The following is a 24,267-nucleotide window of genomic DNA, read 5'->3' on the forward strand; positions in this document are numbered from 1 at the left end:
CACCTTGAACAAAAACTAACTCCAAATGGGTCAAAGACAGAAACCTGAAATCTGAAACCCTAAAACTTCTAGAAGAAAACATAGGAGTACCCTCCATGATATAGGTGTAAGAGAGGATTTTCTGAGTAAGACTCCATTTGACCAGGAATTAAGGCCAACAACTGACAAGTGGGACTTCATAAAACTAAAAAGCTTCTGCACAGCTAAAGGAACAATCAAGAAGAGGAAACCCACAGAATGACAATCTCTGCCAGCTATACATCTGACAAAGGATTAATATGAAGAATTCAAAAAAAGAATAATAATAATAATAAACCCAACATAATGAACAACAATAACAAAACCAAACCAGTGAGTTATTCAAAAAGTGGCCAGGGATCTGAACAGAGAGCTCAAAAGAAGATAAAAATGGCTAAGAAACATCTCAAAAAAAATGTTCATCATCTCTAGCAATTAGAAAAATGCAATTCAAAACAATTTTGAAATTTCATCTTAACCCTGTCAGAATGGCAAAGGTCAACAAAACAACCAACAAGAAATGCTAGAGAGAGTATGGAGAGAAGGGACCCTCATTCACTGTTGGTGGAATTGCAAACTGGTGCAGCCACTCACGCAATGAGTCTGGAAAATTCTCAAAAAGCTAAAAAGAAATCTACCATATGACCCAGCCATACCACTCTTTAGCATATGCCCAAAGGGCTTGACATCCTCCTCCACAGATACGTGCTCAGCCCTGTTCACTGCTGCTCTATTCACAGTAACAAGGAAACAGAAACAACCTAAATGTCCTGCAGTCAACAAATGGATAATGAAAGTAGAATACAATTCAGTAATTAAAAAAAAAATTAGCTGGATGTGATGGCCCACACCTTTAATCCCAGCACTTGGGAGGCAGATGCAGGAGGATCTCTGTGAGAACTACATAATGAGTTCTGGCCAGCCTAGTCTACATAATGAGTTCCAGCACAGCCAGAGTTAGAGAGACCCTGCCTAAAACAACACAAAACAAAACAAGCAACAACAACAAAAAATGAAACCACCAACTTTGCTGGTAAATGGATATAACTAGAAAAGGTCATATTGGGTAATCCTGACCCAGAAAGGTAAGTATCACATGTCCTTTCTCTTGGAGGCTCCTAGCTCCAAATCTTCAGATGTGAGCACATATCTTGGAGTAACTGCAGAAACCAGGTAGGACAGATGCTTTGGGGAGCAACAGAGAGAGGAATAGCAAGGTGCAAGTAAAGATGGGGTGAGGAATGAGAAAAAAGGTGGGGCTCTAATTAGGGAGGGGAAAGATAAATACAGAAGAAGGGTAAAATAACAGTATGGATGTCTGAAAGTACCATAAGGAATCATATTATTAACTATCTTCCCCCCAAAAAGGCCAACAATAAAACTAAGTCTATGTATAAATATACACACACAGTTTAAAATCTGGGCTGACAATGTTCCCTCCAAGAGCCAAAGAACACCTAACAAAATCCAAGGCCAGGTACAAAAAGCCCTCTTTTGAGTTTTTGGCCAGGGCTTTCCTAGAGACTCCAAAACATACAGGCTATTACTATTATTGCCTTTGGCGGCATCCCAGAGGTAGAAGGCAAGTTCATATTGCTGAAGACACCATGCACTCCAGACACAGGCCTCTGAGCTGGAACTGACCTGAATGTCCACTCTCTGAAGACTAGCTTTCATGGTATCAGAAGGCACCAGGCGAGCTTCCAAAGGAGGGAAGCAACCAACAGTTCTACACAGCTATGACACCTCTGAACCACAATGAGCACCTGATGGCATGATGACCCTAAGTATGCAGCAGTGACACACGTATCTTAGTGGTAACCAACAGCTCTCTAATTGGACTTAGGACTCACTCACCAAGGGGGAAACCATGCCTGGGACTGGAAACATAGTCAATTACCCAGAGCTTAATGTACAACCACCATTTTGCTAAACCAGCATAATCCCTAACTACATTCTAAATGTTCATCCTTATACCCACAGAGAAGTGCAGTCATCACCCCTCATCAAGGAAACTTCTCTTTGCAACCAACAGAGACCATTACAAAAAAACACAACCAATCAAAAGGTAGAGTTATGGAGCCAAGTCCTAATGGGTTCGTCTACAAAATAACTCCTAAGCCTAAGGATCCAGGAACATTGAGGAAGAAAAAATGGAAAGATTGCGAGAGCCAGAGGAACAGGGAGTTTGCTAGGAGACTGTGTTGTCTAGTAATATCGGGAGCTACACCCATAAAAAAATCTCACTAACATGACTGCCTAAACATGAGCTGAAAGGATAAAAATAAGAGACATGCCAAAGTGATCAAGACCTCAACTCTACACAAAGAACTATAGGAAACTAAGGAACGCTGAGAGCAGAGAAATAGTCTTCCCCAGGGAAGAGCATCCCAATTGGTTATCCAATGGTCAGCCCTGAAAATATACATACAAGTAACATTATACAAACTGAGCAGATGATATTTATGTGTTTAGGAACATATATGTATATACAAATATGTATATAACATTAATTAATAAAAAGGAGGCTATGAATTTGAAAGAGATCAAGGAGGGTTATCTATGGAAGGGTTTGGAGGGAGAAAAGGGAAAGGGGAACTGATGTAATTATAATCTCAAAAATAAAAGAAATAATAAATATAATAATAATAATAATGATATAAAGAGTGACTCTAGATGAGGAAATTCAGGCATGGAACAGACTACTAAAGAACAATAATTGTAAGGAGGTAAGAACTAGCTTGGGAAAATGAGACGGCTTGCTCTGACTTTTAAAAGCTGAGGGCTTTCGGCATGTTTACATGTAGTTAGAGTTTTCCTGCCTGGCCCACAGTCAGGACAAATCTCTCTAACCTGCCAGTCCCACAGCCTTTCAAACCCAACCAAGTAAACACAGAGGCTTATTTTGCTTACAAACTGTATGGCCGTGGCAGGCTTCTTGCTAACTGTTCTTACAGCTTAAATTAACCCATTTCTATTAATCTATACCTTGCCACGTAGCTCGTGGCTTACCGGTATCTTCACATGCTGTTTCTCATCATGGCAGCTGGCAGTGTCTCTCTGACTCAGCCTTCCACTTCCCAGCTTTATTCTCCTCCTTGTCCCGCCTACACTTCCTGCCTAGCCAATGGCCAATCAGTGTTTTATTTATTAACTAATTAGCAACACATTTGCCATACAGAACATTCCACAGCACTTCCCCCTTTTTTTTTTTCCAAAAAGAAGGTTTTAACCTTAACAAAGTAAAATTACATACAATTTGGGAATTTGGGCGTTGCTTCTCTTACTACTTCCTGCTGGAGGGGGGCGCTGTATCTTATGGGGAAACAAAGAAAATTTTAGGATTATGAAATAGTCCATGAGGGTGTATCGTCTGAGCCAGTTGCCTTCAAACCATTCTGGATGTTGGATCATCTGGGCCATGGTGTCATCGGAGACCTTTCAGGGGGTCTTGGCTGGTCAAACCTGATGTGTCTTAATCTGGAACAAATCCATAGCCTCTGGCTTTCTGTGGAAACAAAAGCAGAGCCTCCTTTCCAAAGTAACATATCCTTATATCCAAATTTTGAAGTCAAGGTACCTTTAAAATATACATTTTGGCATAACTCAACAGCTTTTACAATCAAATGTTTTTCTGCAGTTAAAAGTCCCAAAGACAACACAATGCAGATTCTCTGTGTAATATCCATTTTTACGTGGCTTATTTTTATACTACCTTTACTGTCTCTTTAAAGACTTTATTTTTTAAAACTATGTATTTGTTTCTATAACTCTATATATCATCTTTTTTGTCTCTTTCAAGCCTACGTATCTTTTACACACATTGTAAACTATTACATCTGAATCTGTCTTATTGTGAATCTATTGCCTTAAACTGCAGCAGCTGTGGCTGCTGGCTCCACCCACCTCAGCTTCCCAACATGGCCATGGTTTACCGCCAGCTCTGGGAGCTATCGGGGGTCTATGCTTTTAGCCAAGCAGCGTGTAGCCCAGAAACCTCCCCTTTTGCTCTGCACCAGCAAAGGCTAAATCCACCATGCAGCTCAAAGTGCCACTTGCAAAGGCCTCATTCCCGCCATAGGCAGGTCGAGCACGCATGCTAGGAACCCACCAGTAGCTCAAACCAGCAGCTGCCGCTCATTTGAGAGAGACAATTAGGAACTGTTTTTAGCTCCGTTTTAGAATCTTTTCTCAGGTTTTAGGTGGAAACTCTTGCCACCACGTTAGACGCCATTTGTAGTTAGAGTTTTCCTGCCTGGCCCACAGTCAGGACAAATCTCTCTAACCTGCCAGTCCCACAGCCTTTCAAACCCAACCAAGTAAACACAGAGGCTTATTTTGCTTACAAACTGTATGGCCGTGGCAGGCTTCTTGCTAACTGTTCTTACAGCTTAAATTAACCCATTTCTATTAATCTATACCTTGCCACGTAGCTCGTGGCTTACCGGTATCTTCACATGCTGTTTCTCATCATGGCAGCTGGCAGTGTCTCTCTGACTCAGCCTTCCACTTCCCAGCTTTATTCTCCTCCTTGTCCCGCCTACACTTCCTGCCTAGCCAATGGCCAATCAGTGTTTTATTTATTAACTAATTAGCAACACATTTGCCATACAGAACATTCCACAGCATTTACAGGTTAAGGAGCTTAAGTAGGTGAATGTAGGAATAATGGCTAAGAGAAGGTGCCTGCTGAGGTAGGTTTGTGGTGATGGGCAATAGGTTTTCAGGAAGGTGACAGGATCAGCTATAGTCCAAACAGAACCAAACCGCATCTATTTCTTTGTTGTTGTTGTTGTTTTGAGTTTTATTTGTTTGTTTGTTTGTTTGTTTGAGACAGGGTTTCTCTGTGTAGTCCCGGCTGTCCTGGAACTCACTCTGTACACAAAGACGACCTCGAACTCAGAGATCTGCCTGCCTCTGCCTCCCGAGTGCTGGCCACATCTATTTCATAGTACAGATCTCATCTGCTGTTGTCCGTAACGTTTTAAAGTCACCTTGTATTTCCAGGCATTCAAGACAGTGATGGGAATATATGTATCAGACTCCATCTATTTTCAGTCAGCATGGTAAACTCACCTGAATTAACTCTATAAGGCTCGGCCAGAATTCTGTATATGGTAAACAAAGTGCCACTCGCTCTTTGCTTTTTTAAAACCTCTTTCAGATGGTTACAAATATCCCCTGGACAGCCGCCCCCGATCCCCGCTAAATGACTCCATCAAACCAGGATGTCCCGGCACGCGAGCTAACAACGTACCTGTAGGCGTTGTACTTGTGGATTGCCTGGCTCACGTTCTTCTCAAAGTTTGCGAGTTCTGAAAAGACAACAAAAGAGCTCGAGTGAACCAGCGCACAGCCGGGCACTGCGGTCCCGGGAAGCGGGTGTCGGGGGGTTCCTCCCGGGACGGATGCGGCTGGCACGGACGCTGCGGCTGCGACCGGGGGGCCAGAAGCGAGGCCCGGCTGAGGAGAGGGACTCACCCACGAGCATGTCGGTGATGCCGCCGTTGAGCGTCTCCTGCGGCGCCTTGCGTTTGCTCATGGTGCCAGGGACCCACACCTGGGGCCTACCGGTGGACAATGGCGGCCCCTGACAGGGCGCGGCGCGGTGACGTCACTCACGCGCCGGGCGGCGGGGCGGGGCTTAGCGGGTGCCCCGGCGAGAGCAAGAAATCCCTGGACCGCCCGGGAGCGGGGAGGACAATTGCACCTTAGTGGATTAACCTGAGCTCCTAGCTGCGTTCCTGGTCCGAGAGCAGTCCGATTTAGAGCCTGGGATGCAGAAGGCAGTGGACGTTGGCCGCTGTGGAAGGCATGGCCTGTACTTTATGTGTGGAGTGCCCGCGCCAGGTCTGCTGTGAGGATCCAAGTTGCTCTGTGCTCTTGGGCACCGGGGAAAACATGGAATGAAATATGCCAACCAAAACTTTTTAAGCATGTCTGTTAACCAACGGCTAGAGATGTGGGTTTTTGTTTTGTTTTGTTTTGTTAAATATCCATGCCTTTTGTGGGAGAAGCTGAGTTATGAAAAGACCACACGGGAAAAGTGTCTGACTTAGCTGATCAGCAACGAAGTCCTCATACCATATGGCTTAGATGTGAGACCCTTACAATTTGCTTGAATTGCAATATAGCACCTGCGCTATTTAGGTGTACCTCTGGGTCTCATATTAACTACAATTGCAGCAACTGATCTGAGCATAAAGTTAAATTGTTATTATGATACACACTAGTGTAGGTAAATCTGAAGAGGATGAAAGGAGAAAGGAAAATCAAAATCAATGATAGTCTTGTCATCCAGCTTAGCCGTTATTAGTATTTTGGAACATACACCTTTCCTTTTCTACTCCAGTCCTAACTTTTAAATTTTCCATTATTGTTGTTGCTTGTTTATTTTTAGTTTTTGTTTTGTTCTGAGATGGGATGTCTCTATGTAGTCCAGACTGTCATAGAACTATGTAGCTCAGGGTGGCCTCAAACTCACAGAAATCCTCCTGCCTCAATCTCCTGGGTGCTGGGGTAAGTATGCACCACCAGGCCCATCAATGCATTGTTATTATTTTAGTAATAAAGAAATGCTTTAGTTAAATGACATACTTTTATTATTAAGGATAGAGCACTGCTTTAGGTATGGGATATACAGTAATGACAAGTCTTGTGCACATTTCCATGACATGTGGTGATAAAGTGGCCTAAAGCCAAGTCAAGAATATGAGTGTGATTCATTGTGAGAGTGCATGCTTGTCAGAAATGAGGCCCTCAACACTGCACACCCGCACCACTGCACACTCTCCATACTGCACACCCACCACACTGCAACCCTCAACACTGCACACCCACCACACTGTACACCCTCAACACTGCACACCCACCACACTGCACACCCACCACACTGCACACCATCAACACTGCACACCCACCACACTGCACACCCATAACACTGCACACCCACCACACTGCACACCCATAACACTGCAAGAATAAACAAAACAAAGCAAGGCAATAGGACAGCTCTTGGGAACTCAGAGACAGGGGTTAAAGCACTGGTTCTCAACCTGTGGGTCATGACCCCTTTGGGGGTTGAATAATCCTTTTGCAGGGTCATCTAAGACTATCAGAAGACACAGACATTTACATTATGGTTCATAACAGTAGCAAATTACAGTTATGAAGTAGCAACAAAATAAGTTTATGGTTGGAGGGTCATCACAACATGAGGAACTGTATGAAAGGGTCACAGTGTTAGGAAGGTTGAGAACCACTGATTTAGAAAGAATGCTTAAAGAACACCTTTTTCATAAAGGTCCCCATGCAGAGACATAATGAAGACGAAGGGGGCATGAGGATAACAATTGGAGTGGTCCCTGTAGAAGCAGCAAAGACCACCTCCAAAGCTTCAGCTACAAAGTTCTGCACGAACTGGAACAAGTTCACTGGGCCTGAGGATCATCAGGGAGCCAGTGTGGGCGGTAAAACTAGAAAAACAAGGGACTCTCTAGCCTCTGGCTGGACTTGGCTGTCCTTTTCCTGCATCACATCCTCAGCACTTAGCAGCACTTTTTCTGTTCTCCTTTCTAAATGTCCCTCTATACCCACGTGTACATTTGTGTGCACAGGGGCATTCTAGGCCAGAATACACATGAAGTAGAACATGCAGCCTTTTTTCTTTTTGAGGTTGTGTATCCTTGTTTAATAATATATATTCTAACTCCACCCATCCTCTTGAAGCTTGTGATTTCATTTTAGAGATGAATAATATCCCACTTTATATCTGTACCAGATTTTTATTACTCATTCATCTGCGGATAGACAGACATCTAGACTTTTTCCATTTTCTTGCTATAGTAAATGGAGCAGCAACAAAAATGGATATGCAAATATCTCTAGGGTAGGGCGTGGAAGTCTGAGTATGAGCCCAGGAGTGAACTGCTGCATCATACTGAAGTTCTGTTTTTAATGTTTGAGGAACCTCTGAACTGATTTCCGTAATGGCTGTATTAGTTTGCACCTCTAGTAGCCATGAAGAATGTTCCTCTTTTACCATATCCTCTCCAACATCTGTTATTAGATTTCTTGATGATTGCTGTTCTGACTGGGCTGGGGTGGGATCTCAAAGTAGTTTTCTTTTTTAATTTTTATTTTGCAATACAATTCAGTTCTACATATCAGCCACGGATTCCCTTGTTCTCCCCCCTCCAGCCCCCCTCACCTTCCCCCCAGCCCACCCCCCATTCCCACCATTTCCCTGATGACTAGGGATACTGAACACTTTCAAGAATATTTATTGGCTTTGTACTTTTTTGTTTGTTTTGAGACAGAGTTTCTCTGCATAGCTCTGGCTGTCCTAAAACTCACTGTGACCAGGCTGGCCTCAAACTCACAGAGATCTGCCTGCCTCTGCCTTCTGAGTGCTGGGATTATCTCTGTAAATTCAAGGGCAGCCTGTTTTGCAGAATGAGTTTCAGGACAGCCAGGGCTTTACACAGAAAACGCTGTCTCCAAAAAACCAAAAAAAAAAAAAAAAAAAAAGGTTTTGTCCCCCCCCCCCCTTTTTTTCAAGACAGGGTTTCTCTGTGTAGCTTTGCATCTTTCCTGGAACTCACTCTGTAGCCCAGGCTGGCCTCGAACTCAAAGAGATCCACCTGGCTCTGCCTCCCAAGTGCTGGGGATTAAAGGCGTGTGCCACCACTGTCCGGCGCTTTGTAGTTTTTAAAAACCTGTTGATTCAGTTCATTAGACCATTTCTTGAATGACAGTTTTATTTCCTTGGTATTTGGTTTCTTTGTAAATTCTGGATATCACTTCCTCATCTGAAGTATAACTGGTAAAGATTTTCTCCCTTCTGTAGGCTGTAGGCTTGGCTGATAGTTTTTCTTGCCATGTCAAAACATTTTAATTTCATGTCGTCCCATCTGTTGACACCTGGGTCTAGTTCCTACGCTATTAAAGTTCTGTTCAGAAAGTTCTTGCCCACCCCAGTATCTTAAAGAGTGTTCCCTACATTTTCATCCAGGAGTTCCAACAGTTCAGGTTTAAATCAATGTCTTTCATCCATCTTGAATTCTTCTCTGCACAAGGTCAGAGACGGGCGTCTAATTTGATTCTTCTTGGAGTGGAAAGGCTCTCATTTTTCCACCGCATGTCTTTGATTAAGAAACAAAAACCAGCCAGGCATGGAGGCATGACTAATTCCAGCACTTGGGAGGCAAGGGCATACAAAAACTGCTGCAACTGTGGTCCAAGGAGGCAGCCAATTTGGAGGTGTGCATGTGTTAATGGTTTTGGAGACCAAGAAGATGCAAGTTGAGGGGATCACAGATTGTTTCTCCCTGGTTTCAGAAAGCCGCTGAGGCAAGACAATGTGTAGCAGGGTCAGTGTCTGCAGGGACATTGCATAAAGTTGGAAAGGAGAAGTCTGGGTTGTGTTGGAGATTCCAGAGCCATGAGATACTTGCCAACAAGAGCTGCATACATACAGAGTGGAACAAATCCATGTGAGCAAAGTCTATTACAGAAAGCAAAGTTGGAGGGGCCAAGCCATCTAAGCCCTTAGAAATCCAAAACCCCAATAACAGACACGGAGCCACAGGATTGGACATTTGCCCTACTGGTGGTGATATATTGTGTATCAAATAAAGCTTGCCTGAAGATCAGAGGACAGAGCCAGCCACTAGATTAAACATAGAAGCCAGGCAGTGGTGGCACACACCTTTAATCCTAGCACTTGGGAGGCAGAGATCCGTTTGGATCTCTGTGAGTCCAAAGCCACCCTGGACGACATGAAACTGATTCAGTCTAGGAGAGAAACAGAGCCAGGCAGTGGTGGCACACACCTTTAATCCCAGCACCTGAGATCTCATGCCTTTGCTACCAGTAATTGGGAAGCACATAAGCCTTTAATCCCAGCACTAGGAAGGAAGTGAAATAGCTGGGCGGAGAAAGGCATCTAAGGCATGAGGAGACAGCATTGTGGGTGTTACTACCCTTGGGCTGGTGGTCCTGGGTTCTATAAGAAAGCAGGTTGAGCAAGCCATGAGGAGCAAGCCAGTAAGCAGCAACCCCTCCACGGCCTCTGCATCAGCTCCTGCCTTCACATTCCTGTCCTGACTTCCTTTGATGATGAACTGTGAGGTAGAAGTATAAGCCCAATAATTTCTTTCCTCACCCACTTGCTTTTTGGTCAGAGTTTCATCGCAGCAATAGAAACACAAACTAAGACATTGGTCTTTTGGGGAAACAGAAGTAACCCTTGAATTTAACTTCGTCATAAATTATGATGGTCTGGTGACAAACTTTCCAAATCATTGCTTTGGGTTAATGTCATTTTCTTATATAAAGTTTTCCTGTGACTCTTAATTGCTTATTAAACCACAGCTCTTAGCCCAACATTCATTCCCCTCCCAAGCTGATCTCCTTCCATCCTTTCTGGTCTTATTCCCACTGCGCCCTTTCCAGGGTTTCTAAAAGCATGCTTTGACTCCAGTACTTCTGGATGTTAGTAAACACTGAGCGCACATGAGGGGTGGGGCTCTGTGGTCAAATGACATTACTCACGGATGCGTTTACGTTAGCTAAAGCCAGTGTCTTTATTATAAGTTTTCAGATAGTTTACGAGTGGACAGCATGATTCTCTAAGAAGCAATTAAAATGTGAAGCCCCTTCTGAACACGTGACCATTGGTGCTTCATGCTGTCTCTGTGGTGGCCATTTGGACTTCCTCTGTTCCAACTTTGTTTATTCTCTAACCAAATATACCTGTTTATGATAACCTGAGACTGTTTTGCTTTTATATATACACGCACATGTGCACATACACAAGCGCGTGCGCACGCGCGCGTGTGCGCACACACACACACACACACACACACACACACACACACAAGTTTTGTTGAAATGGCTCACCATCTAGATATACGCTATTTAATTTTACAAAATTTTCTATGGTGTTGAATTTTGAGCTCAAAAGAACTAGTGATGGTATATTGTAGGAAAACACATTTGAGACTAGAACATATATATATCTGAGTAATGTTACAAAAATATAGAAACTATTTATAAAATACACCATTTTAATAATGCTGCTAGGTAACGTAAGAGGCAGCAACATCCCATCCTACACACACGCACACTTGTGCATGCACACTCCTGACAGGTACGGAGGAGTGGTAGAGTGTTCCGCAGAGCAGTAGATGGCAGAAGCCCTTCATCTTCCTTTCGTCTCCATGACAATTGATGCCAGGTAATCTTTGGGAGTCAGGAGAGGGCAGCTGCCTTTCTGTTCTGCCAGGCTCTGTAAGTGGCTCACTCTGTGGCTTAAAGGACCAGGAGAGCAGGGAGCTTGGCATCACCACAACTCAGTCAAAGGTCATTTGCCACAGCGACCAGCACAGGAAGCAGAAAGAATATTTACCAGCAGTGAGGTGAAAAGAAGAAAGTCAGGACCATCAAATTTAGGATTACGAGTCCAAGAGAGGCTGGATCCAGATGAAGCCCGAGCTGTAAGGCGAGGAAGGATGGGCAGGGCAGGTCTCCCTCCCATCAGTGGTCCAAAGGGGACAAGTTGGCTGCTGTCTGGAAACACTCAAGATGGACATTTGCCATATGCCGTGTGTGGCAAACTACTCAGAGCTTTCTTCTTATAGCAGAGGAAGCAGCGAGGAAGCTTTGCCGCTGTGAATGCCTGTAACTGGCACTTCCTGTGCTTCTGGGGTAGAGGAGGTCCGGTGTGTAGACGGGGCCAGCAGTAGGCTGCTGAGGGCAAACATCACAGCCGCTGGGAGAGTGCGATTTCCATCTGGGTGCTGGAGACACCAGACCATCATCACATCCAGAGCCATGGGGCCAGTCCGTGGAAACCTCAGTCACAGGCTACCCCTTTCTTCATCCTCCATCTGTAACCAGCTCCAGTCTAGAGTCTGAAAGTTAACAGGTACATTAAACACTCAGTGGCCCGGCCGTCTTTCCTCTTCAGGAGGCAAGCAACACAATCTAGAAGTATGTTTAAAACTTTATTAGCATCAATCCTGGTACTACAGGGCACCTTTGAGCCGAGTGAGTTATACAGTCAAACGTGCAGCAGATTTCCTTTGGACTAGCTGAAGTTCCTGGAACTCTGTGCCTATGGGACGTGGAGGTCATTTTAGTACTACCTGCAGAATGGAGAGTTCATTTACACACTCACTGCAGGTAGATGGTACTCATCTCAGCTATCTGTTTCCATGCCAACCGGGGGAGGCTTCCCTTCTCTCTGGTTAAAGTGCCAGCAGGTAGTGAGGTAGAAAGCAGCAGGAGTTAGGAAGGCTCACCACTGAGACCTGTGAGCAGTTGGAGATGACGGCTGGCAGCAGGTTCTTCTGATTCCCCCAGAGTCAGAAGCGAAAGCAGTTAGTAACGGCCGCAGTCGCAGGAAAGGCCATTAGACAGCTGCTGTCATTGACGCTTTGTCTGAAAGTACCTGAATTGTGGCTAGATTTTCTTCAGGTCAGTTTCCCTGACACTAGTACTGCCTGTGGCTAAACCGTAAGTCCCTGAGCCATGAGATGATGACAGGCTCCTCTCTTGTCATGGAGGGCCAGCACAGTGCCAATCACATACAGATGGTCTGCAACCGTCCCAAAGATCGAGAAGGGGCTTCTGGGAATACTGCTGCCACCTCATTGGGATTAGGTCTCATAAGGGTTAGGACAACGAATGTACATGGTGTTTCTAAGCATGAAATAATTACAAAAGACTTAAAAATGTATGAGTCCCTGCCCAGCCAAGGCTGACACCAGGTCCCTTCTGCTCCTCCCCTCTTTTGCTGCAGAAGGGAAGGGAGTGGACAAGCTGGGGTCCCCGAGGGTTGTTACCGTGAAGCTGTGGTCTTGCTCCTTCACGGTGTCCTGCAGCGTACTTTCTAGCCGGGTGCAAAGGGCGTGGGCTTCAGCCACCAGCTCCTCACTGAAGACAATGATCAGACCACCAGAACAAGGTTGTTAGGATCTTACCAGAGCTAACATCCTGCTTTAGAATATGCTAGAGAAAAAAAAAAAAAAAAAAAAAAATAAAAAAAAAAAAAAAAAAAAAATAAATAAAAAAAAAAAAAAAAAAAAAAAAAAAAAAAAAAAAAAGAATATGCTAGAGAACTCTCATACTGTTCTAAAAACAATGTAGGAATGACTCGGGTCTTAATGCACCACATCGCTGACCAGTGATTTCATGTGTCTAGTTAAATACTTTACAGATGCTTAGATCCCATGAGAGACAGATAACATGGTTGAAAATATGGAACAGGAAACAGATCTTCATATAATAAAAAAGCAAAAGACTGTTAAAACGGATTTGTTTTTATTTTATGTGCATAGGCGTTTGCCTGCATGCATGAATGTTTGTGCACATTGTACATGCAGTGCCCATGGAGGCCCAAAGAAGCCATCGGATCCCCTGGGACTGGGGTTACAGATGGCTGTAAATTGCCATGTGGGTGCTGAGAACTGAACTTAGGTGCCCTGCAGCAGCAGCCAATGCTCTTACCTGTTGGGCTGTCTTAGCCACAGGACTTCTTTTTGATTCACATATAACCAAATTTCTTTCCAAAGTGCCAAAATCTAAAAATGTTCCCATCACCTGTGTTCTGAAGGTTCTTTTTGGGTGGCCGGGGGGGGGGGGGGGGGTGGGGTGGGGGTGGGGGGGGTGGGGGTGGGGGGGGGTGGGGGTGGGGAGGAAGAGTGCTAGGACTTGAATCCATACTGGTCAAGTGCTCTCCACTGAGCTATAGCCCCAACTCACAGTTTTTGAAATGGATAATGAGCTTCCACAGTGCAAAGTTCAGGGAAGAGACTACATCTAGACTCAATAACTGGTTTTCTAGTCTTTGTGGCACAGGGGCAAACCAAACAAACCGTGTCCTTTTCCAACCACAGCCGTGTGACACAGAGCTAAGACAGTCACCCCATCCCTGCTCATACTCATAGGCTAACCTTTCTGCGCACTGGGGATATCACTGGAGGAAAAGGACCAAGAGACGGAGTCCCAGACCTCCCTTCTCCTTCACATGTGCCCTTCGCATGAGAGAGAAGCAGGAGTGCATCCATAGGGCTCCTAGCTAGGCTAAAGGCTCACGTCAGCTCTGGAGATCTCTGAGAGGTCCAGGACCCAGTGTCTGACCTCCAGAAGCTTACAAGAAGTGGGCAAGTTAATTAAGACTCCACAGTAACATACAATTAAATACCGAAGGCTATACTCCCTAGGATCAACAATGAGAGTTTTCAAAACAGCTTTATTGTTGTGTAATTTGTTATAGAGTTTGCCTGTTGACATGGTAACAACCCTATGGCTTCGGCATATGTAGAGCTGCACAATCATCACTATTGATATCTACTTACAGAAGTGTTTTTATCATCCCCCAAATAAACCTTATACCCATTACCAGTCAGTTCATCCCTCCCCACACTCACTGCCGGCCATCATCCACCTCCTCCCTATACTGCAAGACTTACCAACAGGAACTGCTTTAAGAACCTGTAACACAGGGGGCCCAGTATGCAGAAGAAATGAACAATAGTGAATGTGAAGGCCCGGAAGCAGTGTGCCTTGCAGGCAGAAATCACAACTAAGGCCACCTGAGGAAGGCGGGTCTGTCTGGTCAGGGAGCAAGTCTTTGTACTTCAGTGTACAGCAGAACCGTCAGATCTGCTGGGTACCACCCCAGTTCAGAGGGTCTTCAGTGGGACCCTACAAACTATTGTTATTGTTGCTGCTGCTGCTGCTTCAGGTTGGACTAGACTAAAGCAAGCCATCTGTACCTGACAACAGGCTAACCCAAGAACCACACCGAGGCGTTCACAAACGCTTTGAATAGTTGAAACCTGATCTAGAATGGAGAAGAAACCCACTGTTGTTACTGATCCAACAACTTGGTAGGAATGTCACCCCAGGTCAACAGAAGACTTGGCTGGAAGTTAAGAGGCAGGAAGCAAAAGAGGAGCTAAAAGCCCTGCCAGGGAGGGGCTATAGTGTCCGCCAGGAGAAAAGAAGGTCTGTGAAATGGGTCAGCAGGTAAAGGCACCTGCGGGCAAGCCTGGTGACTTGAGTTCAATCCCCAGGACCCACACGGTGGAAGAAGGGAACCTGTGTTCACAAACTGCCTTTTGACCCCGGCAGTGTGCCTTGGCACACACTCTCACACACAGGAATTAAAAAAAAATAAATAAAAATTTTAAAAAGGAAAAGAAAAGAAGGGCTGACTGGAGCATGAGGGAGGTACTGGGTGGGAACGGCAGCCCAGTCACTCTGGAGGGAGGGGCCTGAGAGGCCTGAGAGGGAGAAGGCCAGAGACTCAGGTGTGACAAGGAAGGCACACCTGAAGTGGGTTTTAAAGAACCATTAGCATCCATGTACAACATGACTAACCATTTCAACATTCTCGCTAAACAATTTGTCACCGAACTCTTGGACAGGGAAACTAGTTAGCAAGTGACAAGGGACTTTAGGAACAGAATTAAAAACCATGCCTGTGTCCCCAGGACCCGGCAAACACGAGACAGAGAAGCACACACAAGATCCTCAGGCGGGAGGGATTGGTGACGAGCACGTACATCCACTCTCTCCCCACGTGCCCTTGAACGTTAACGCTTGGCACTGTTAAGCACAGCTTACCTTTTCTTGGCTGAGTCAGGTAAGCTGTCACAGGCACTGGACGACTGGGACATCAGCTGACCAGGGTGACTAAGCCGAGACACATTCATGCTATCTGGGCTTCCACTGACTGGACCTCGAACTTTGCTCTGAATGACAATAAAAAAAGATAATCAACAAAACTATGGGGTCAATGGGCTGGGGAGATGGCTCCGAGGCTACTCAGGCCCTTGTAGAGGACCTGAGTTTGGCTCCTAGCACTCATACTGGGTGGCTCACGAATGCATCTAGCTCCAGTCCCAGGGGCATCCGATGCCTCTGGCCTCTCAGACATCTGCACTCATGGGCATATACCCACATGCAGACACATGCATACAATTTAAAATAAATCTAAAAGAAAAGGAAGGAGCCGGGCAGTGGTGGTGCATGCATTTAATCCAAGCACTCAGGAGGCAGAGGCAGGCGGATCTCTGAGTTCGAGGTCAGCCTGGTCTACAGAGCGAGTTCCAGTTGAGCCTCTGGCCACTCCTTGGCTGGGTTACCTCATACAGTCTTCGCTGTCCCTGCTCTTTCATCACTTTAGCCAGAAGCTGTATGGCCCTACCCTCAGCCCTCAGGGTGGAGTTCCTTTCTGGCTCCGTCCCCTCCCCTCTGGCTAACCGCCAAGGTCCACCCTCAACACACCTTTTACATCAGCAGCTCTGTGCTGTTCTTCACCCATCTGCTGCCCCACCGGTGGAGACACACGGACACCTGCTTTCTCCATTTCTACCCTAGGCATGCAAGCTTGGAAGGTCATTCCATACAGACCAGCTCCCATAGCTGGGGTAGCCTATTCCCCACAGGAACCCCTCAACTCTTCTCACTGAAATGCCTTTGTCTCTTCGTGCTGAGATTTGACAGTGCCACATGCTGTGGGATGTTCTGTATGGCAAATGTGTTGCTAATTAGTCAATAAATAAAACACTGATTGGCCATTGGCCAGGCAGGAAGTGTAGGCGGGACAAGGAGGAGAATAAAGCTGGGAAGTGGAAGGCTGAGTCAGAGAGACACTGCCAGCCGCCATGATGACAAACAGCATGTGAAGATGCCGGTAAGCCACGAGCCATGTGGCAAGGTATAGATTAATGGAAATGGATTAATTTAAGCTGTAAGAACAGTTAGCAAGAAGCCTGCCACGGCCATACAGTTTGTAACCAATATAAGTCTCTGTGTTTACTTGGTCGGGTCTGATGGCTGTGGGACTGGCTGGTGAGAGAGATTTGTCCTGACTGTGGGCCAGGCAGGAAAACTCTAGCTACAGCTGCATTCTGTCACTAGCTACCATTTGAGTGATTTCTCCTGAAGTGCCGTCATCAGGAAGGGAAGAATGACCCCTTCAGGTTTTCTCTATGCTCTAAGAATAAGGGGTGTCCCACATAAGCCAGTACCAAACAAAACAAAAACACCCCATCATTTTGTATCTTGCTTCTATAATAAGCCACCTCCTTTTTTCTGCCCTTTTGGGTTGTTTTGCTATCTGGGGCAGGGTCTTACTATGTCATCCAAGCTAACCTTGAACTTCCTGCTCCAGACTTCCAGGTGCCGGGATCACAGGTGTGTGCCACCACGCTAGGTTCTCTCTTTGCTCTTGAAGCTACTAATGACTGACTTCTTCTTTTGGCATTGTCTCTTTCTTCTGGTATCTTTTCAACAACAGGTCCCTCTCCCAGCAGCTCCCGTATGCCAAGGCATGATATTACTGGCTCTCCTGCTTTGGCCAGATTTTCTTTGTTTTACTTTTTCTCCCTTAGTACTACCATAGCTGTGTTACAATAGTGTATACATGTTCACAAGTGTGTGTGTGTGTGTGTGTGTGTGTGTGTGTGTGTGTGTGTGTGCGTGTGTGTGAGAGAGAGAGAGACAGAGACAGAGAGAGAGACAGAGAGAGACAGACAGACAGAGACTGAGAGAGAACAAGCAAGTTCACATCTTGGAATAAATCTAACCCAGGCAGTGAAAATTTTTAAATAAATTGAAGAAACTTAGAAAATGGAAAGACCCCTCCGTGCTCAGTTTGATAGATAATTTTGAAAATAGCTATATTACCAAAATCACTTATATATTAAATGCAATCCCCATCAAACTTCCAAAAAGAGAAATAGACAAAACAATCTCCAACTTCATATAGAAGCACAAAGAACCCCGATTAGCAGGAAAAGTCCTGAGGAAAATGAGCAACGCTGGAGTTACCACAAACTTAATTTCAACTTACCCAGGTGAAGCAGCACAGTAATAAAAACAGCACGGTACCAGCACAAAAACAGACTCACTGGCCAACAGGACAGACAGAGCACCCAAGCATAAATCCACCCAGCTCCAGACATCTGCTCTATGACAAAGATGCCAAGAACAGTCAGGGAGGGAAGGCAGTCTCCTCAGCAAACGGTACTGGGAGAACTAGATGTCTATACACAAAAATAAGATGGGTCTCCGGATCTCATCCTACACACACACACACACACACACACACACACACACACACACACCCCAACTCCAAAGGATCAAAAGGCTTAAGATTTGAAATGATTAAAGGAAAGTATAAGGAAAATATTTCACAGGCACAGGCAAGGATTTTTTTTTTTTGCAAAGAACTCCAAGTGCTCAGGAAATAACAGAACAGATTGGGTGTATGGCATTGCATGAAACTAGAAAACTTCAGCACAGCTAAAGAAACACTACTCATCTGACAGGTAATTAATATCTAGAATATATAAAACTGAAGACCAAGAAATCCACAATCCAATGGGCTAATGAGATAAACAGACAGTTCTCAAAAGATAAAATACAAATGGCCAATAAATGCAGGAAGAAATGTTCAACATTACTAGCTATTAGGAAAATCAAATTAAAACTACTTTGAGATTCCAGCTATCCCAGTTAACCAGGGCAGTCATCAAGAAAACAAGTAACAGCAAATGTTGGCAAGGATATATACAAAAGGGAACATTTATACTCTGCTGGTGGAAACATGCAATTGGCTACCATGGAAATCAGTATAGAGGTTCCTCAAAGAAAGCACAGTAGATCTACCATAAGAGCCAGTATACCGTAACTCCTCAGCATTTAGCTAAAGGACTCCCAATGGACACACTAAAGAGACTTACACAACAGCTTTATAGTACTAGTTACAATAGCTGAGTTATGGAAACAACTTAGGTTTCCAACAACAGAAATGGACAAAGAAAATGTCATACATAGACACAATGGAATTTATCCAGCCACAAAGAATGGAATTATGTTTGCAGAAAAATGGGGCTGGAGACAATATTATTAAACAAATTAAGTCATTAGAAAGACAAGTATCACGTGTTTTCTCCCGTTTGTGGAGCCCAGAGTCTATACAGTTGTCTAAAATATCTACGCATGACATAAAGCAGAAGAGAATGAAAGAAATAAGAGGATGAGAGTGAAAATGGAAGACCGGCGGATTATGGAGGAGGAATACATGGTCACAGCACATTAGATCTTTGTATGCAAATGTCTCCGTGAAACCCAATTGTTATGTACAATGACTAGACACGAACTGAACATTCAAAAGGAAAAGGTGTGCAGAAGAAGGTCTGGACAGCAGCACAGACCTGGGCGAGGGCCAACCAGTACTGAGCAAGAGATGCCCCTGTTCTCAGTCCCGGAACCTGCAAATGTGGCCTTCCAGATAGGATTACGACCCCGAGATCATCAGGAGTTTCAAATTCAGGGACACCTCTCTTCATCTGCCCCCTAACACCTTGACAGGCTACACAACATAGCTTAGGCTGGCCTGAACTCACCATCCTCCTGTCTCAACAAGTGCTGGGATTATAGGTGTGCAACCTGTGTGTGTGTGTGTGTGTGTGTGTGTGTGTGTGTGTGTGTTGCTAGGGACTGAATCTGGGGCCTTACGCATGAGCCAAGCATCTTTCTGCTGAGCTTCATTCCTATTTTTGAATGTGTTTTTGTAAGAGACATTCAGATGAGAAACACTGATGTCACCTGAAGACACAGACACAAGGCTTGAGCCACTAAAGTAGGGGTGGAGGGGTGGGGAAGTGGAGAGGGGTAGGGGGGTGGGGAGCGGTGGCTCTGCCCTTTTTTTGTTTTTGTTTTTTGGGTTTTTTTTGAGACAGGGTTTCTCTGTGTAGCCCTGGCTGTCCTCAAACTCAGAGATCCGCCTGCCTCTGCCTCCCGAGTGCTGGGATTGAGGGCAGGTGCCACCCCTGCCCAGCGACAGCTGGATTCTTAACTTCTGGCCTCTGAAGCTCTGAGAGAGCGATGTCTGCTGTTTGGAGCCCCTCTACTTGTGGTAATGACAGTAGCCACATGGGGAAACAAAAACACCTCACAAAAACCTTCCCTTCAGGAAGCCTCCCTGCCCGCTGTCGAGCAGAGCTGAGGGGCATGCGCCTCCTCGGAGGGCAGTGGCAGACACGGGAGAAGACCTGAGAGGATGGAGCCAAGGTCACTCACACAGGCGATCTTCAGGAGGTTCCAGAGCTCCTTCTGCCGCTTCTCCTGCAGCCGGACTACAGTCTTCTCGTCATCATTCATAAGGCTCACCACCTCTTCGACCTTGGGCAGCAACTCCAGTGCCTTCTGCTTACAGACCACGGTTTTACTGTAAAGAGTAAATGAGCCACACTCCCTGTGCGCTGGGCTGGCACAGCGCTGCTCCCGACTACATTGGATCCTACCGGCAACCGTGGAGTGTTTTTTCACTGTGTAGGCAAATCAGAGCAGGAGCGCCCATCTGACTGACCCTGGGCTTGGCTGTAATTCCACCTCCTGTCCTGGAGCAGCCGAGGGAGCGCCTACCTGAGCTGTGTGTAAATCACCCGCACTTTCTTCTCGAAGCTTTGGATCGCCTGAAGCAGCAGCCGGACCATCTCCTGACTGTCACCGTCTGTCCTCTGGTCTGCGGAGGAGAGTGGCACAGTCCTCCTCCTGGCCTCCGGGGTAGACCCGTGTCGCAAAGACAAGACGAAGGGCCAGCGCCACATCCACCTACCTCTTGGCTTCTCCCTCAGTCTTCGGTAGAGTTCCCTCGCCTGTTCCTCTCTGGAAGAGAGAAAAGGCCCGTCCACGACATGTAAAGAACTAGTCTGCCAATTCTTACCAGCAGAACCGCTACTTTTTAGACAACTGGTCACATGTTCTCAGTGAGGAAAAGCCTGCCAGTTTGGGCGCTATTCATAAAACCCAAATGCCCCAAACAAGAGCGAATTTAAGGATTACATTCCTTCTCTGCTTGGCTACAGGTGCCATTTTTGGACCTGACTAAGAAAATACTTGCCCTCAAAAACGTTAGGTCCAAAGCTAGATATAAACTCCCATCTCTGCCTTTGATACAGGCAAGAGCGTCAGAAGGCCGATCGACCCTGGTTGCACACACATAGCCTGAGCACTCAGGAAGCTGAAGTAGCAGTGTTTCCGTGAACTTGAGGCCAGGCTTGGCCATCTAGCAAGTACCAGGTCAGCCAATGCTATATAGTGATACTCTGTTTTGAAAGAAACACAGGGTGGGGGTAGGGGAGGATGACACACAGGACAGGATGGGACGGGGAAGGGACAGAGACAGAGAGGAGATTCTTATTTGGAAACTTGAAGAAAGTAAAGAGTTAAAAAATAAGATACAGCAGGGAACAAATAGTTCTTTATTTTCAGATTTCTCACCCTAAGAATTCTAGTAAGAGCATCAGGGGACACTGATCACTCCAGGTGACAGAGCCCTTGACAAGCTGACCCATCTGCCTGGAACCCTTGGTCAGCACAGGGCTGCATGCTGGGTGCTCCAGGTAGGGTGGATCTGTGTGGACGCCTGGACCCCTCTTGGACACTATGTCAAACTTCTGGACTCAGCAGGCTCCTCCCTCTGTTCTACTTCCTGCTCTGGGAGCCACACTTAGACAAGGGTGGGCTGGATGAGCAGGGATGTCTGCTGCCATGGGAAAACTGCATGCGTGCGTGCGTGCGTGTATTTCACAGCCTTTAAAGGTTATTGCTTCTGAAATGTGTGGTTTGAATGGCTCCTTACATTCTGTGAGGTCACTTTTCCTTGTCATTTGACAGACCTGATTGCCAAGGTGCAGAGTAACAGCCATTTATCTTGGCTGATCACATCAGGAGACATGCCCCACAGAAGGAACCTCCTGAGGCCATCCTAACACATCAGAAACTCTACAGGGGGTCAGTGTGTTCTGGGGAACAGTGCAGTCCCTCCCTGGTGGTACTCACAGGTCATCCAGAGTGCCCCCCTGCTTCCGACCCATCGGGCTCCTCTGTAAGTCCACAATATCAGTCTGCAGGGCCATCATCTTCTCTACCAGATGCTTCACGTCATCATCCTGATGGAAAAGCTGCGCTCAAGCCAACTGATGTGAAAAGGGCATCCTGACGTGAGCGATGTGCTGGGGCCGGCTGGGGGGACCCTCCTACCCCACAGGAGACCCTCCTACCTCACAGGAGACTCTCCTACCCCACAGGAGACCCTCCTATCCCACAGGAGACCCTCCTAACCCACAGGAGACCCTCCTAACCCACAGGAGACTTTCAATTGCTTGGCTAGAATGTGGGCTGAGGAGTAAGATAGTCTCAAGTTGGATCTCATGTCTACCACTGTCTAGCTCAGTTAAGGGCCCCTCAGTAGTCACTTAACTGTAAGCCACAGTTTCCTTCCACAAAACCACCTCTAATCAGACTTAACCGCAGGGTTATAAACGAGAGTAAGCGCACATCTGGCAGAGAAGATGCCCAATGCATATTGTTTCGTCTTCTCTTACTGGGTCTACCCGAAAGCAGGTGCTATAGCTGAGTGTCAAATTGGCGAGGAAGACACACACTTCTTCAGGATCAGACAAGGTTTTTAAGATTTATTTCTGCCTGTGTGCATGCCGGCATGTGTGTGTGCCATGGTGCCTCTGTGTGCGCAGGTCAGAGGACACTTTCAGGAGTGGGCTCTCTCATTCTGCTGTTGGTTCTGACACATTGTGTACTCCAGGCTAACAGGTGGCCTGTGAGCTTCCAGGCAGTTCTCTGGTCTCTGCCTGTCAGATTGCTGTAGGAGTATGGAGATTACAGATGTGTGCTGCTACCAGCTGTTTAAAAAGTAGGTTCTAGACATCAAACTCAAGTCAGTACGCTTACTGCAGCAGCAAGCACCTACCCACTGAGCCATTCTGCTGGCCTCGGCTCCACATACCTGTAAGTGTGCATTAAGCCATTGGGTCTCACTTATAAAGTCAGGCACTTAGTCACACAGGCCAAGTCCCTATCCAGTGCACAGGAAATGAAGACAGGAAAAGCTTTGGTATGCAGGGTCTTGGATCTGCACACGACGCACCAAGTTACACTTATTCTCTGACCTTGTGGAAAGGGGTTTTCAGTGGCATCTAATGTACACTATCCTGAGATTTTCTGCCTAAACGCTTTCTTCATTACAGATTTCATGTTTCAACGAATTCAAGCAGAAACCTTTGTGAAGAGGGAGTATTGATCTCCCATCCAAAGCCCATTTTTATTTTATTTTATTTTTTGGTATTTCAAGATAGGGTTTCTCTGTGTAGTTTTGGTGCCTGTCCTGGATCTCTGTCTATAGACCAGGCTGGCCTCGAACTCACAGAGATCCGCCTGGCTCTGCCTCCCGAGTGCTGGGATTAAAGGTGTGCACCACTACTGCCTGGCCAAAGCCCATTTTAATAGCAGGTAGCCTTGGCTTTCCCAAGGGCATCTGACAATTTGCGTTTTTCCTAAATCCGGACACACTCTGCCCAGCTCTCAAGTCTGCTCCCAGCAGGGCTCCCTGCGGCTACTACTCTAGTTCCCTTCCAGCAAATCTGGCGAAGGTCAAAGGATGTGGTGAGGAAACCTTCAGTTTTGACAAAGCAGCTCAAACCAGTATTGGATAAGAAAGTGGAAAATCGTAGAACAAAGCTCCAGCCACAGCACAAAACAGAACCCTAGGATGGGTCTCCTACCCGCCCACACAGCTCCACAGCCTGTTCCATTTCCTTCCAGGCCAGCAGCAGTTTTTCTGATGCTGGAAAAAAAAAATGAAAAAACATCATAAAACCAAAACAGAAGTTAAAAACTGAACTATGAGAGGACAGAGAAACTTCAGGACGAAAGGAGCAGAAGGGAGGAGGGGGTGTTTTCAGCTCCCTGCAGAGCACACTCACTGATCCCAAACTCAGTCTGCTCTCTGTACTTCTCCAGGTCGATCTGGATGCTGGTTTTAAAGAAATCCAACTTGGCCTTGAGCTGCTGCGCCATGGAGGCCATGGCGTTCTTCATCTTGGAAAGGCAGCTGTTGTTCCGAAGGAGGTTCATCCTGCAGGGATAGTAAGGAACAGAAACAGAACCTTGGGACACACTTGGCTCTAAGGATACTTCCTGTATAGTAACAAAACCCTCTACCAAGAGAGGCTCGGCTGTAATCACTAGCAGTCACCACTTACCAAAACAGCCTCTTAGAATCATAAGGACAACTTCCTAGCCCACACCAACACATAAAGGTCTATGCACCAACACATAAAGGTCTATGCACCAACACATAAAGGTCTATGCCAACGTTGGAACCAGGTATAATACTACACACAGCCCAGTACACTGGTCCTAATT

At 46.0% G+C, this 24,267-nt stretch overlaps 2 protein-coding genes across 6 annotated transcripts in view; both read right to left on the bottom strand.

Annotated features, from left to right (window-relative positions):
* Nucleotides 1-5,634, bottom strand: part of Polb (DNA polymerase beta) — a 32,214-nt gene extending 26,580 nt beyond the window's left edge. Inside the window, exons 1-2 of the mRNA XM_052751823.1 lie at nt 5,500-5,634; nt 5,276-5,333 (exon numbers count right to left, since the gene is read on the bottom strand). Coding sequence (XP_052607783.1) covers nt 5,276-5,333; nt 5,500-5,560 — 119 coding nt within the window. The 5' untranslated portion in view covers nt 5,561-5,634. The remainder of the gene's footprint in view (nt 1-5,275; nt 5,334-5,499) is intronic.
* Nucleotides 5,635-8,284: 2,650 nt separating this feature from the next.
* Nucleotides 8,285-24,267, bottom strand: part of Ikbkb (inhibitor of nuclear factor kappa B kinase subunit beta) — a 55,515-nt gene continuing 39,532 nt past the window's right edge. Inside the window, exons 14-22 of one of the 5 annotated variants that reach the window (XM_052751826.1) lie at nt 23,826-23,977; nt 23,625-23,686; nt 21,886-21,995; nt 20,660-20,709; nt 20,467-20,566; nt 20,122-20,269; nt 15,655-15,782; nt 12,867-12,957; nt 8,285-11,933 (exon numbers count right to left, since the gene is read on the bottom strand). In XM_052751826.1, coding sequence (XP_052607786.1) covers nt 11,880-11,933; nt 12,867-12,957; nt 15,655-15,782; nt 20,122-20,269; nt 20,467-20,566; nt 20,660-20,709; nt 21,886-21,995; nt 23,625-23,686; nt 23,826-23,977 — 895 coding nt within the window. In that variant the 3' untranslated portion in view covers nt 8,285-11,879. The other 4 variants (XM_052751828.1, XM_052751825.1, XM_052751827.1 and 1 more) reach the window with 4 other exon arrangements.

The sequence above is a fragment of the Peromyscus californicus genome, unplaced genomic scaffold (genome assembly GCF_007827085.1).
Source record: "Peromyscus californicus insignis strain IS unplaced genomic scaffold, ASM782708v3 Scaffold_23__1_contigs__length_62951481, whole genome shotgun sequence".
Lineage (NCBI taxonomy): Eukaryota > Metazoa > Chordata > Mammalia > Rodentia > Cricetidae > Peromyscus > Peromyscus californicus.